The 12,321-nt window shown below is 39.7% G+C and overlaps 1 protein-coding gene across 4 annotated transcripts in view; it reads left to right on the forward strand.

Annotated features, from left to right (window-relative positions):
* ELF1 (E74 like ETS transcription factor 1) overlaps positions 1-12,321 on the forward strand; it is an 87,917-nt gene that overhangs the window by 48,278 nt on the left and 27,318 nt on the right. For all 4 annotated transcript variants that reach the window (XM_033052597.1, XM_033052600.1, XM_033052598.1 and 1 more), the window contains exons 2-3: positions 2,259-2,565; positions 11,241-11,415. In XM_033052597.1, coding sequence (XP_032908488.1) covers positions 2,494-2,565; positions 11,241-11,415 — 247 coding nt within the window. In that variant the 5' untranslated portion in view covers positions 2,259-2,493. The remainder of the gene's footprint in view (positions 1-2,258; positions 2,566-11,240; positions 11,416-12,321) is intronic.

The following is a 12,321-nucleotide window of genomic DNA, read 5'->3' on the forward strand; positions in this document are numbered from 1 at the left end:
TTAATTGTTATTGACCTTAGAAAGTTACTGAGTATTAAGAACTTGTAACCTTTGTTCATACATGTGGCTCCAGTCAGTGTAATGGCCATGATTATAAGTCCTTGGAGTATTCTGGCTCTGGGCAATTAGTTAACCCCCATTTAAACAGAAGTCACCATTTGGACAGCTGAGAACGTTCTTATATTTGCCTTGTGATCCTTTACAGTGAAGTTGTTCTTCACTGATTAGAAGGTGTGACTTAAAATATTATTTTGTCTTGTTGGACAGTTACAATTTATTCCTAAGCAGAAACCAAAAAAGAAGTTGTACTTCAATGAATTTCCTTAACTGTCTTCTCTTCTGAAAAAATTGGTATATCCCTGTTGGCATAGATTGACCCACGTGAATCGCTGTCTCTAGGCAATATTAAACTATATATTATATAGTTATATGCTTGATTTTCAGGCTCATATACAGGATGGTAGGAGTCTAGGGCCAAGTTGTGCTTACTCACACTATACTGGCAGTGTGTGTCTACTTCCTAAAGGCATCCACATCTCTAAATGGCAAGGTCAAATAATTAGATTTAGGGAAGTCACCCAGGGTTATATGGTTGCATGTAATACTTTTAGTGCCATAACCCTGCCGAAGTATGGAGACATCCTTGTTAACTATTCAAGTCAACCAGTAAAATGGCAGGCGCTGAGGTTGAAATGGTTCCCACAGCACTTCCTTTTCTGTTCATGCATGCAACCCTCATTAAAGTAAATATTCTGTTGTTAAGGTTGTGGCTACTCTTACAAACCTTTTAACAGCTAATTAAAGAACGCTTTGGAAGTTGGGGAGGTTCTCGTGTTTGCATAATCTTGGGTTTCCTGGTTTCTTAGAAAGGAAGGATCCAGTGACTTAAATGCCTAAATGTTCTGCCATCACCACTTAGGAATTTGGGAATACCACAATCTATATAGGAAAACCAGCTGTTGCATTTCCTAGAGTGAGGGAGTACGAGTCTCTGACATGATCCTCCCTAATTAAATTGCTTGGCACTGGGGAGAGGAAGATGCTCTTCATTTTTTGAGTTTCAGCCTACTGCAAAAACAAGGCAAAGTTAAACCTCGTGTACAAAGACAGATGCTAATCATCACCAATGGCACTGATGTTGATTGTCCTGGGGGTCTCACTCTGGATGGATATGTGTTAGACCTCTGCCCCTTTTTCTTTTGTCACAGCGGCTCTTAATCAAAGACAGTTTAAAGAATTTTGCTCAAAACCACACATTTTTCTTCCTTTAAAATATATTGATTTAAATTCCTAGGCACCAACATATTCCTTAGGTTTCTAATTTTAGATACCTGTTCCTGTTATTATTTTGAAATGGTAGATTTTTAAATTTGTGTCTGGGTCACCCGAGTTGTATATGAAGAGTTCTTTTTGCCCTTGCCTGTTTCCCCAGAGGTGCTGCAGCAGCCTCTTGGTCAGCTCACCCTAACAGAGTTTACCTTTGGCACCAATGAGTAAGTCACAACATGGGAGCTGTGGGCACACATCTCTTCACTGAAGCTGTTTACATTCTGTAGTTGGGGATTTTTTTTCCTTTGTGCTGTGCAGTTTTTTTTGACAGTTCTAATTTGCCATGACGTGGTCAGTGCTGTTTCCTTCCGGCTGCTTGTGAGCCTCTGGTAGAGATAAGGCTACATTTACAGTGCATTTTTAACATGAAGCTGAAGATCTGCTTCATATAGGAACACGGGCACTCTCTGGGTTGTACAAGAATTTTTGTATTGGTTTCATCATTTTGACACGGGGATTCAAGATCCAGAGCATTTTGCTTGCAAAACAAAAACTGCTAAATTTGAACTGTGTTTGAAGAAGAAATGTGATATACTTGGGATATCCTACAGTTGAGTATGTCAGTCTGAGTTTTGTTTTTTTACTCTGAATAAACTGTGAAAATGAGAGGTACTAATGAATGTGAAAACTGCGTATCTTAACCAAATGAAAATAGGGGTTTTCTTTTTTGTTAACTTTTGTAACTTTTCCTTAGTCTCATGCTTTTAATATGAAAAATTTGAAACTGATGTCTTATTTCCTGAAACAGTTTTGTTTCAGGTATTGAAAATTCTCATACATTAACCAGTGAAGGTAATACCTTTGGAGACACAAAAGTGTCTTGACTTCCTTGGACGTAGATACAACAGTTTTAATACGTGGAAAGCTTTATTGTCACTGCTACTATTTCACATTTTCTAATGATAATTGTTTTATTTTTCCTTCCACAGTGGTAAAGGCTATCAAGGTGGAAGAACAACTCAGGAAAGGATTTGCCTTGGTTTGTTTTGCTTTGAGAAGAGAAGAACCCAGGAACACTGATGATCTAAGAAAAACAAAGTGATACTCGATTCATTTTGTGAACCTGCCTTTCTGCCCAGCTGGACCTCAGTGAAGCTCTCTGTTCTTTCACATTCAAGAGCATTTTTCTTTGTATGTGGAGCTGAGACCTGGGAATGCGTTATTATGGCAGCAGTTGTACAGCAGAATGAGCTTGTGTTTGAATTTGCCAGCAACGTCATGGAGGATGAGCAGCAGGTATGGAATGGTGTAGGAAACCATATTTGTACAAGTCAGTGCTAAGAGTAATATGAAACATGAGTTAAAAATGTGGTGTAAAACACAAAAAGGAAACATTGAGGTCATTATTGTTGCAGTCGATCTTTGTGCTGTTTCAAAAGCTTCCTGTTGCTTCCTGTAACTTTCATGCGCAGAACAGAAATTGGTTGAAATGTTATAACCCTGCAGTATTGCAGAGACATCCTCCTCCAAAAATATTTTTCCTGTTTTGCTGATTTGTGCCACTGGAATCCATGCATGTGTGATGTAGAATGACCCAAAATTACATTATTTTATAGTAGTTTCAACTTGTCTAGTGTGGTAGGATAAAATTCTGAGTAGAAGTAATGGTCACATTGTAGGTGACTGGAAGGGGCAGTATGTACCTGCTCACTGTAATTTACACCGTGGTTTCTAAATTGTGTTACTACATGATGGCTATTCAGAAATAAACTTGAAAGTAATTTAAATCAGTTTCTTTTACACTACAGGGAAAATATGTCTGTTTCTACTTGAGCAAACTCTGTTAGGTGTTGATTATTTAAACCACATCCTGTGAGTCCTCAAGCTTCAGTGTAGGATTCCTATTGAAAAAATCATGTGGCTTCTCTATAGACCTTGCCTTTATTAACAAGAAATATATGAGCCTTTTTAAAAGGCTAAGTGCCATGACAAACTGTTCCTTTTTTGTTAATGTAAAAAGCATTTATTCTTCTCTGTTAAAAAACCCCCCGCTTTTGGCTTTATAATCTTGTCTCTGGTTTTCTGTATGTCCTAATGTCTGGCTGGGTCACTGGCCTGTTTCTGCTGTCAGAGTCATGCGATCATTTCAATGAACTGAGTGTTGTCTGTCTAAAGTACTAACTCAGTTTTGGGTGGAATTAGTAATGTAACTTCCTTCCCTGTATTTTTCCAGAGCTTGTGGTAGCCTGGGGATTTAGATATGGGAATTGCACAAGCATAGTCAGAAATGAGCCTTACTTATTACCTCTGCTGGTTGTTCTTTGCTAGCTTTACTTTACAAGCCAACAGGAGAAGGGAGAATTGAGGTAGGGAGGGCTACTTCGGTGTGGTTCCTGGGAGGGGTAGCGCAAGCAGATATGATTTTGTTTTGTTTAGCTGTGCATTCTGCTTCTTACAATTGCAATTTTTCAGATACTCACCTGAGAAACTTTTAAAATACTACAGAGGACAGTAAAACCTTTATAAACAGAGCTTTCTCCAGCTTCAGAACAAGCTCAAGCTTGATGTTTATGTCATAATCCCACTAAATTCTGCTCTAGATGCAGTCTAAGAAAAGACATTCTGTAGCATACCCTAAAGGTGGTGAAACCAAAGATCTGAAAGGCCGGAGATAAAGGGTGCGTAGCAGAGAGTCCATTGCTGCAGTCAGATGCAAGCTCATTTTAAATCACTGGGTTCACTTAATTCAGGTATCAAAGATGCAGGTAGCTAGCTGGCTGCCTGAAGGGAAATCTTAAATACTCAGTCGTGGAAGACAAATCCTGCACAGGTAAAGACCTGGACAGCTGGAACAAGGTTTGGTTTGGCTGAGGGTTCATAGTATGTTAGCTCAAAAAGATTGCTTCTAGCTTGTACTTGATTGACCTGCTTATTACTACACAGGAGCTATTGCTACTTCTAAAGTTTTGAAATTCTTAGGTTAGTTGTATTTAAGGATGGATAACACAATTTGTGTACTTTGCAAAAATTTTAGCTCTGTAAATGCTCTGTGTTAGGCAAAAGCATTCTTTTGGATCTTCATCATATACAAAAGGTGTCATTTAACTCTTCGTTGGATAATTATTTTTGCAATGCCCCCACAAGCTGGCATTTTAAGAACTTTGGTACTTTATTCTAGTTAAAGCTCTGCCTGGAGCTCTCTTGTGCCAAGAGTTCTTGGGACATGGAACAGCTGTGGAGGGAGGTTCAGGGTTTAAGTGGCAACTATGCTCAGTATTTCAGGGAAGTCATAATTCATGGATATTTTGTTTAATTTTTTTTTGTCTTGGTTAAACAACCATAAATTATGAACTGTCCATTTTCAAATATAAGCATTCAGCATTCAGTGGCAGATGCCAGTGGGAGGGACTCAATCCCGTGTGAATGGGAAAGGCTTGCCCTTATCAGCTTTATCCTTTGCAGTTTAGAAAAAAATGATTTTTACATTTTTAAGTTATTTTTGGAGAGTTCATTTATCACATAGTAGATCTGTGGTGAGGGAGAAATGAAGTGAAAATGTCCTTATAATTTTCAGGAAGGAACAAGTGGCTTGGGCTGAAGCTGCTGATAACCTGTCTGGCCTCTGCTACCTGTCAGGGATCTGGTTAAAATAGAGAGTTTGCCTTTTTTTTCCCTCCTCTTTTCTGTGTTTTTGTTTTGTTTGTTTGGGGTTTTATGTTTTATTGGGAGACAGGGAGAGACTGCACACACTGCACACTGGGCAGGAGTTTCTGCAACCTTTGGCTGAGTCAACACTGCTGCCTAAACCTGCTTCTCTTCCCATCTACAGCTTCTTCTCTCAATGCCTTTTCATTTAGTCCTTTGGGGACTTAAAACTGATGGGATATTTGATCAGGACATTCCTAGTTTGAAAAGCTGTATAAAAGCAGCCACAGTGGCTAGATCCATAGTAGGAAGTTTTAAATGGTGCCAGGGAGAAGTGGAATCATTACAAGCATTATATTGCTAACGTGGTTCCCAGCATGACTGCTCTGTGTTGGGTTGTGCTCTCTCAGGTGGCTCTGATGCTTGTAGTAACCTATGCCTGAAGACCCCTTCTGTACCTCTGGCATTTGTTTCTCTCTTCCTTTCTTCTGATAAAGAGGGGTCTGAGACCTTAGGTTTAACCATGACTTCTGCACCATCATCTCACTCCTACCTCTGCTCTTCCATGTTCCTTGATATTGCCATGGGCTTTCAGAAAGATTAAGCCACCTGGTCAAAATGAAGGTCTACTTTTTTTTTTTTTTGCTATTTCCAGCTCCTGTAGAAGGTTCCTCCCCCTTATCATTAAGGAAAATATGAAATCTGTAATGAGGTTGTCTTCCCAGAAAAGTGAGCGTCATGTGTCTGCCTGCAGCACTCCTCTGTGCAATTTGTTCCCTTCTCAGATGTTGGCAGTGGGAACACCTTTAAAGTTGAGAAGCCACCTCTGCACAGGGCCTGTCAGCAAGGGAAGACTAAAAGCTGTTTTCTAGTCACTAAGGTCACTTCCCCTAGTTCTGTTTAGTTTTTTTGGGGTGTTTTGTCTGCTCCTTTGGGGGCGGTTTGTTTGTTTGTTTTTTTAAATGTAAATGGCCATCTGTATTGCGAGTCTGAATGCTGTTGTTTGGTTTAGAAGACAGTTGTTTTTTTCCTGAGGTTGCTTTCTTCTTTTTTCCCCCCACCCGCCATGTAGCTTTTCCCTTCTATTATCTATTGCATGTATTTCTTTCCACCCATCACTCACTTGCACAAAACTTATTCCACACCATTTAGTTAAAAGCTAATCACCTTATTCCTGGGACAAGTTGTCATCCTTAAAGACTGTATGAGAAGACAGTACCTCCAAAGCAGAAGAAATCCCCTTCCTTATTTTCCATTTCTGTGGCCAGGATGGTGTTTTGATCTTCTGTCAGTTGGTGACAATTCATGAGACAATTTTCAGAGAAAAAAAGAAACACCTTGTCAGCATGTCAAGCACATTAAAAGAGTTAGAGAGCAGGAAGGAAGATTACTGCCTTTAGCCTCCAGAACAAGACCGGGTTTGGTTTTCAGGGGATTGTGGAATATATAACCAATGCTTTCAGGGACCTGCTCGTGGGACTTTCCATGGACTTCAGCATCTTTATGAAGTTTGCACTCCTCTGAATTGGTAAAGGTCGGACTACAGGGATTTAGTGTCTAAGATTTGAAAGATTTTAGCAGTAGCTCAATTGCTTTATGTGTCCAGCAGACATGGGAGTTGGGTTGAAGCCAAGTGAAAGCTTTGCTGGAGCTAGGGTGTCATATTTTACCTGTATTTTGTATGAGAAACATGTAGAAGTAAGAAGTATAAAAATACACAGTTTGTTCTTCTATGGATCTCTGTATTGATTTCTTGAAAATCATTGCTGACACTTTAATTTGGGACTTTTTTAGAACTTTGGGATAGTTTGCACTCTACCTTTTTGCTATGGCATATAGAAACATGTTTGTATTAGAAATAAATTATTTTGTGATCTTGCTGTTAGAAAGGTAAGTTAATTTGTGTTAATTGAATCACTACGTTGTAGTTCTTAATTTAATGCTTTCTCTGTGTGTAATTCTCATTACACACTAGATTCAAAGGTATCTGTAGTAAAAAAGGGCTCTTTTGTAGTTCCAAATGTGTGCAGTTATTTTTGTGTCTTAAAAAACAACAGATCTAGAGGAAAGTTTAGTGTGGCTCTCAACTGGGATTCAGGTGCTTTTAGTGAAATCAAGAACATTATAAAAGTACTGAGGTGATTACCTCACAACAGTCATGTGTACATCTGTGTACATTAGTATTAGCTTTTAAAACTGAAAGAAAGGCTTGTTAATGAAATCACAACCAATTGCATATACTGTACAAAAAAGCAGTGACCACTTCTGCAAAAATGCACTTCAAATTATATTGGTTTGCAGTTTGGTGAATGCTTTTCTCAATAGAAGCATATTAGAATTTGTTCTTTCCTTTCCTTTTCACAACCATGGTGGCATTGAAAGTCCATAGATTGTACCACTGTAGGGTAAACTGTAGAGTTGGAAGCAGTTATAACAATAGTTTTAAAATAAAAGGCCACAAGAAGTGATACTTACAGTAATTTCACGATTATAGGCCGCACCATTTTGACTAAAATTTTGGTCTGAACCCGGAAATGTGGCTTATAATCAGGTGTGGCCAATATATGGATGAAGTCCAGAAAATTGCCAACCCAGAAGTGCGAGCCCGCAGCAGCCCTGAGCCGAGCCGGCGCCTGCCCGGCCCCAACAGTGGGGCAGAGGCGAGCCAAGCCAACATGGCCCCGAGCCGAGCCAGTAAACCCCGTGATCCTGCGATTCTGTTACTAATTGGCAACTTTGTGAAAGTTGCACGCGGATCCTCGCTGCGAACGAAAGTGCAGCTTGTAATCTGGTGCATTTTATATATGGACAAAGAATGAAAAGTTACCCGGACATGCGGCTTATAATCAGGTGTGGCTTATAATCATGAAATTACTGTACTCTGATTCTTCCAGTTCAAAACTGTGATTAAGTTAAACACATTTAAAGTGTCTTACCATGAGTGAATGCTTTTCTGTTCATTGCCAGTCTTTTGGAACCATGATATGTCAACAGCTTCCTTGGGTAGTTGGACACCGAGTTCAGGTGAAGAGGTATTGCCCTGTCATGGGGGTTTCTCTGCCTGCAGACAGACACAGTGACCATATCAGAGTATGATGGTTGTTTCTAGACGTGTCAAAATGCAGTTTAGTCTTGCAGAGCAGTTCAGATCTGGTCATATGGATCAAGCCAAGTACGTCTGACTGAGTGAAGCAGCACAGTTCAGTACCACAGGAAACATTCTGGTCTGTAGTGAAGCGTATTTTAGGAACATGTGGATGTTGGCTTTTGTAATTAGGTTTCATAGCAAAGTCTGTTGGGTGTAATATAAGTAGGGCTTTGACAAACTGAAAACAAGTGAAAATCAGTTGATTTTTTCTGTGCTTTGTTTAATATTCTGAAACATTTTTCTACAACTCATCCTCTCAGAGGCCAAGCCCTGTGGTGTGAGCACCAGTGGTGTGAGAAGGACCGTGCTGAGCCAAAGTAATTTTCTTCTCCAGAAGAGGCTAATGTGAGGCTTATCTTGAGCACAGGCAACTCGACCTGTGGCTGCAGACACTGCAGCTATTGAGGTGGTGCAAAGGCGGAAGTGGGCGAGAGGAGCACGCCTCGCTGTGCGACATGGTGGGAAGGAGGAAGCTGGCCACCTGCTGATGAGTGTGCGGGACACAGATGCCTACACCAGAAACGAGCACCCCAACCCCTCCCATGTCATAGTCAATGCAGAGAAATAGGCGTTTTTAGGGCATGACATCCTATCGTAACACAGGAGTGTGAAACTGGGCAGGGAAATTATGCTCTAGAAATACCATTTCTGTGTGTTGGCTGGGAAGGGAACTTGGGGACCCTTGCTCATGTCCAAGTGCCTGCGCCATAGCTGTCTGTAACTTCAATCCCAAAAGTTATGTACCATGACATATTACTGAAATGAGGTGTTTAAACTGCTTTGGGAACATAATTGTATCTCAGAAATGAGACTGTAATGGACCATCTACCTTGCAGCTTGTGGAATGTATTGTTAAAACTTTTTTTAAATGCATATAATTTTTAAAATTTTCTTCTCTCTTTACAGTGCTTTATCTTTTTTTGTTGATATGGGGTTTATTTCATCAAGTCTATTTGTTTATCCTTGCCTGGAAGCAAACAGGATCAAGGATAATAGGGTCAGTAAACAAATAGGATGCAAAATGTGTACATTACTTTTTCTGAGGAACAGTAGGGATCTCTTGGCCATCAATGATTTCTGGTTTCTCAGCTCCAGAAGGATGCAGCATTGGTTGGAGGTGCCCACAAAGGTGTGGGGTAGCAGCTGTCCCATTGCATGACTTGATATACACCTGTCATCTGGTGATAAGATTGCACAAGAGAGCCTTAACTGGTCTGCACTTTGTTCATTTTTATTGCTGTTCTACCGATTGCTCTCTTTGCTCTCTTTTGAAACATGTTTCATGAATTAGGTCATTATTGGTTGAGTTTGGTTTTTTTACATTTTGGTGTTATTAGGTGTTTTTTTTTTTGTTTTGGTTTGGTTTTTGTTTGTTTTTTATTTGTTTGTTTTGGTTTGGTTTTTTTTTTGTTTTGTTTAAGAGACTGTCCATGATAGAAGCCCATTAAAATACTATTTCTGCCTTTTAGTTGTTCTTTTTTTCCTGGTTGCCCTTTACCACAGTTTTTGCTGAGACATGTTTTACAAAACACAGAGCAATTTAAAGAGGTAATTACTGCCTTTTAAAACTTCTAATTGCACTTTCTACTTTCAGGACTTATGATCCAGACTCTTCCCTAAGGGAGGCTTACTCCCATAGCTGTTGTCTGGGTGGAGCAGATGGCTCTGATACCATTTTCCATCAGTGGTGGTGTGTGTAGCGGCAAGAGTGAGAGATGAATAATTCTTAAACAACAGCATAATCATGCAGTTGTTTTTTTTCCCTTGGGTTTTTAACTTGTGTGGTTAAAAAACCTACTTGATCTTCCTTCTAATACCTGAAAGGAATCTTCAGGAAAGATTGAGATTATTTACAAGAGCATATGGTGACAGTACAGGTGGGAATGACTTCAAACTTAAAAGACAGTAGGTTTAGATTGGGAAAAAGTTCTTTACTCTGAGGGTGGAAGGGTACTGGAACAGGTTGCTCAGAAAAGTTATGGATTCCCATCCCTGGAAATGATTAAGGCTAGGCTGGGTGGAACTTTGAGCTGCCTGATGTAGTGGAAGGTGTCCCTGTTCATGGCAGGGGGGATTGGAACTAGATGATTTTAAGGTTTCTTCCAACCCAGGCCATTCCGTGATTCTGTGATCTATAGATATCTGTGCTCTTCTGTGGAGGATGGGACCAAATGTACACATACTAGTTTTCTCAGAAATATGTTTTAACAACTTTTTAAGGGTTTTTTTCTGCTTTTTAAGCTTGACACATTCATAAAGTGTTTTATTTTTGTAGTCAGGGAACCTTAGAATTACACCAGACTTTCTTCGAACCTCTTCTGCTATCAATCTGCTATGACTTTCTTCCTGCAAATGACATTTTAAAACACTCACTTTGAAAAATACAGTGTCTGTAGTAGATGTCATTTGCTGAAAACCTCTTCCTGTTGAGCAGTTGCCTTTTCAGAGAGTGTGCATCTTGTTATTGCTGGTCAGTCTGATTTCTGTTTCCCAGCTACCTCTTTTCTTCTGTATCTGATGCAAAATGACTATCAAGACCAAAGGATGATGTCTGAAAGCAGACTTAGGAAGGAAAGTAGCAAGAGGTGTGTGGTGTGAGTAATATCAGATTACTAAAGCCATAAGAATTACAGAGGGAATGAATTACACCACTTACATCAACCTGTCACACCTCTTCCTTCTGTAGCAAGTGTCCCCCAAAATAGTGATTTTCCAGTAGTGTCTCATAGAAAATGTGATGCCTCTGAGAGCTTTGTCCACTCCTCACAGCCACAGGACTCCTTACTCTCAGACTGATGGGAAGAGCAAAAGGTGAAGGTGTTTGCAGCAAGTTACTCACCCAGTATTATTGCCAGTAAAGCACTTACTGTGCACTCCTCTGTATTGTCAGCCTTAATGCTGTGAAACAGCAGCATGTCATGGAAGTCTGGTGTTATGTACTGAAGTACAATCAGTACAGTAGATATTACAGCAATATTCTGTCTCTGGCTGCTGGGTGGGACACTGCTGCTATTTGCTTTCAGGTGCTAAAAATCATCTTGTCCTTTAGTACTCCCTCCTGACAGTTTAATAATCAGGTGGTTTAGTATAGGTGTGTTGAAGTATTAGACATTAGTGGCTAGATTGGAGGCAGTCTAACTAATATTTTGTTGTTTATTTTTTTTTTTCCACCCCCCAGCTTGGTGATCCATCTATTTTCCCTGCTGTCATCGTGGAGCATGTTCCTAGTGCAGAACTCCTACATAACTACTCTGGTTTAACCTGTGTGGATGAGCCTAGTGACATGATCACTGAGAACTCTCTGGATGTCGCAGAAGAGCAAATCATAGAAGATGATGATATCACCCTTACAGGTTGGCAATAAAACCATCTCTGCCATGTCTTTGCACCAAGATGGCTGTGACTAATGGAGGAAGGAAGTTTAACGACAAAAAACACCAGGGAGCAAAATGAATAGTGGTATTCAATGCTGTTAATTCTGTATGAGACTGAGAAAATGGCATTAATATTGTTAGCAGGTGGTTGCAATCCCAGTTGCACAGCTGATAATGGTGAAGAGTTTCATCCATCAACAGTGATTAAGCAGAGTCCTGCTCAGAGTATACCAACAAGGTTTTTCTTTGTTCTTCATAGATTTTGTTTGCTTTTACTTAATAGGTGGCATGTTCCTAAGTAGACATATATACCAACAAGCAGGAATATGCAACTTGAGTAGATGTACTGCTTTTAACTTCTCAAGGGTATACAGTTAAAAATTAAAATGTACATGCTAGTGTAGCTTACTGCTGTTAGTATACTCAGTATAGTATTAATTTTGGATCTCTAGTAACGATTCACTCCTAAAATATAGATATTTTTTGCAAATTCTGTTAGAAAAGGTAACCCTAAAGAACAAACAATTCTCAAGAGGAAAGCTCAAAGATCTGCAACATATTTTAAGAACAATCCCTCACTGAATGCATGTATTTTAAGTGCTTTTGCAGAAAAAGTCTCAAAGGTGGGGTAGATACTTTACAGAGAGAAGTTTTCTTGCAGCCACTAGGCTCCACACCTGGACTGTCTCCAGGGATGGAGACAGCTTGCTAGTTTCACTTATGCTTTTGACATTATTTCCAAAGATATGCTCTGATACAATCTTTTACTACCAAAAGCAAAACAGGAACTCAACATAACATGACATGAGAAACAGTTCACAGACTAAACTGACATGAGCTGTTCTCAGTAAATGATTTTATCTGATGAATATGGCTCCTTTTTTG

Source organism: Catharus ustulatus, chromosome 2 (assembly GCF_009819885.2).
Source record: "Catharus ustulatus isolate bCatUst1 chromosome 2, bCatUst1.pri.v2, whole genome shotgun sequence".
Classification (NCBI taxonomy): Eukaryota; Metazoa; Chordata; class Aves; order Passeriformes; family Turdidae; genus Catharus; species Catharus ustulatus.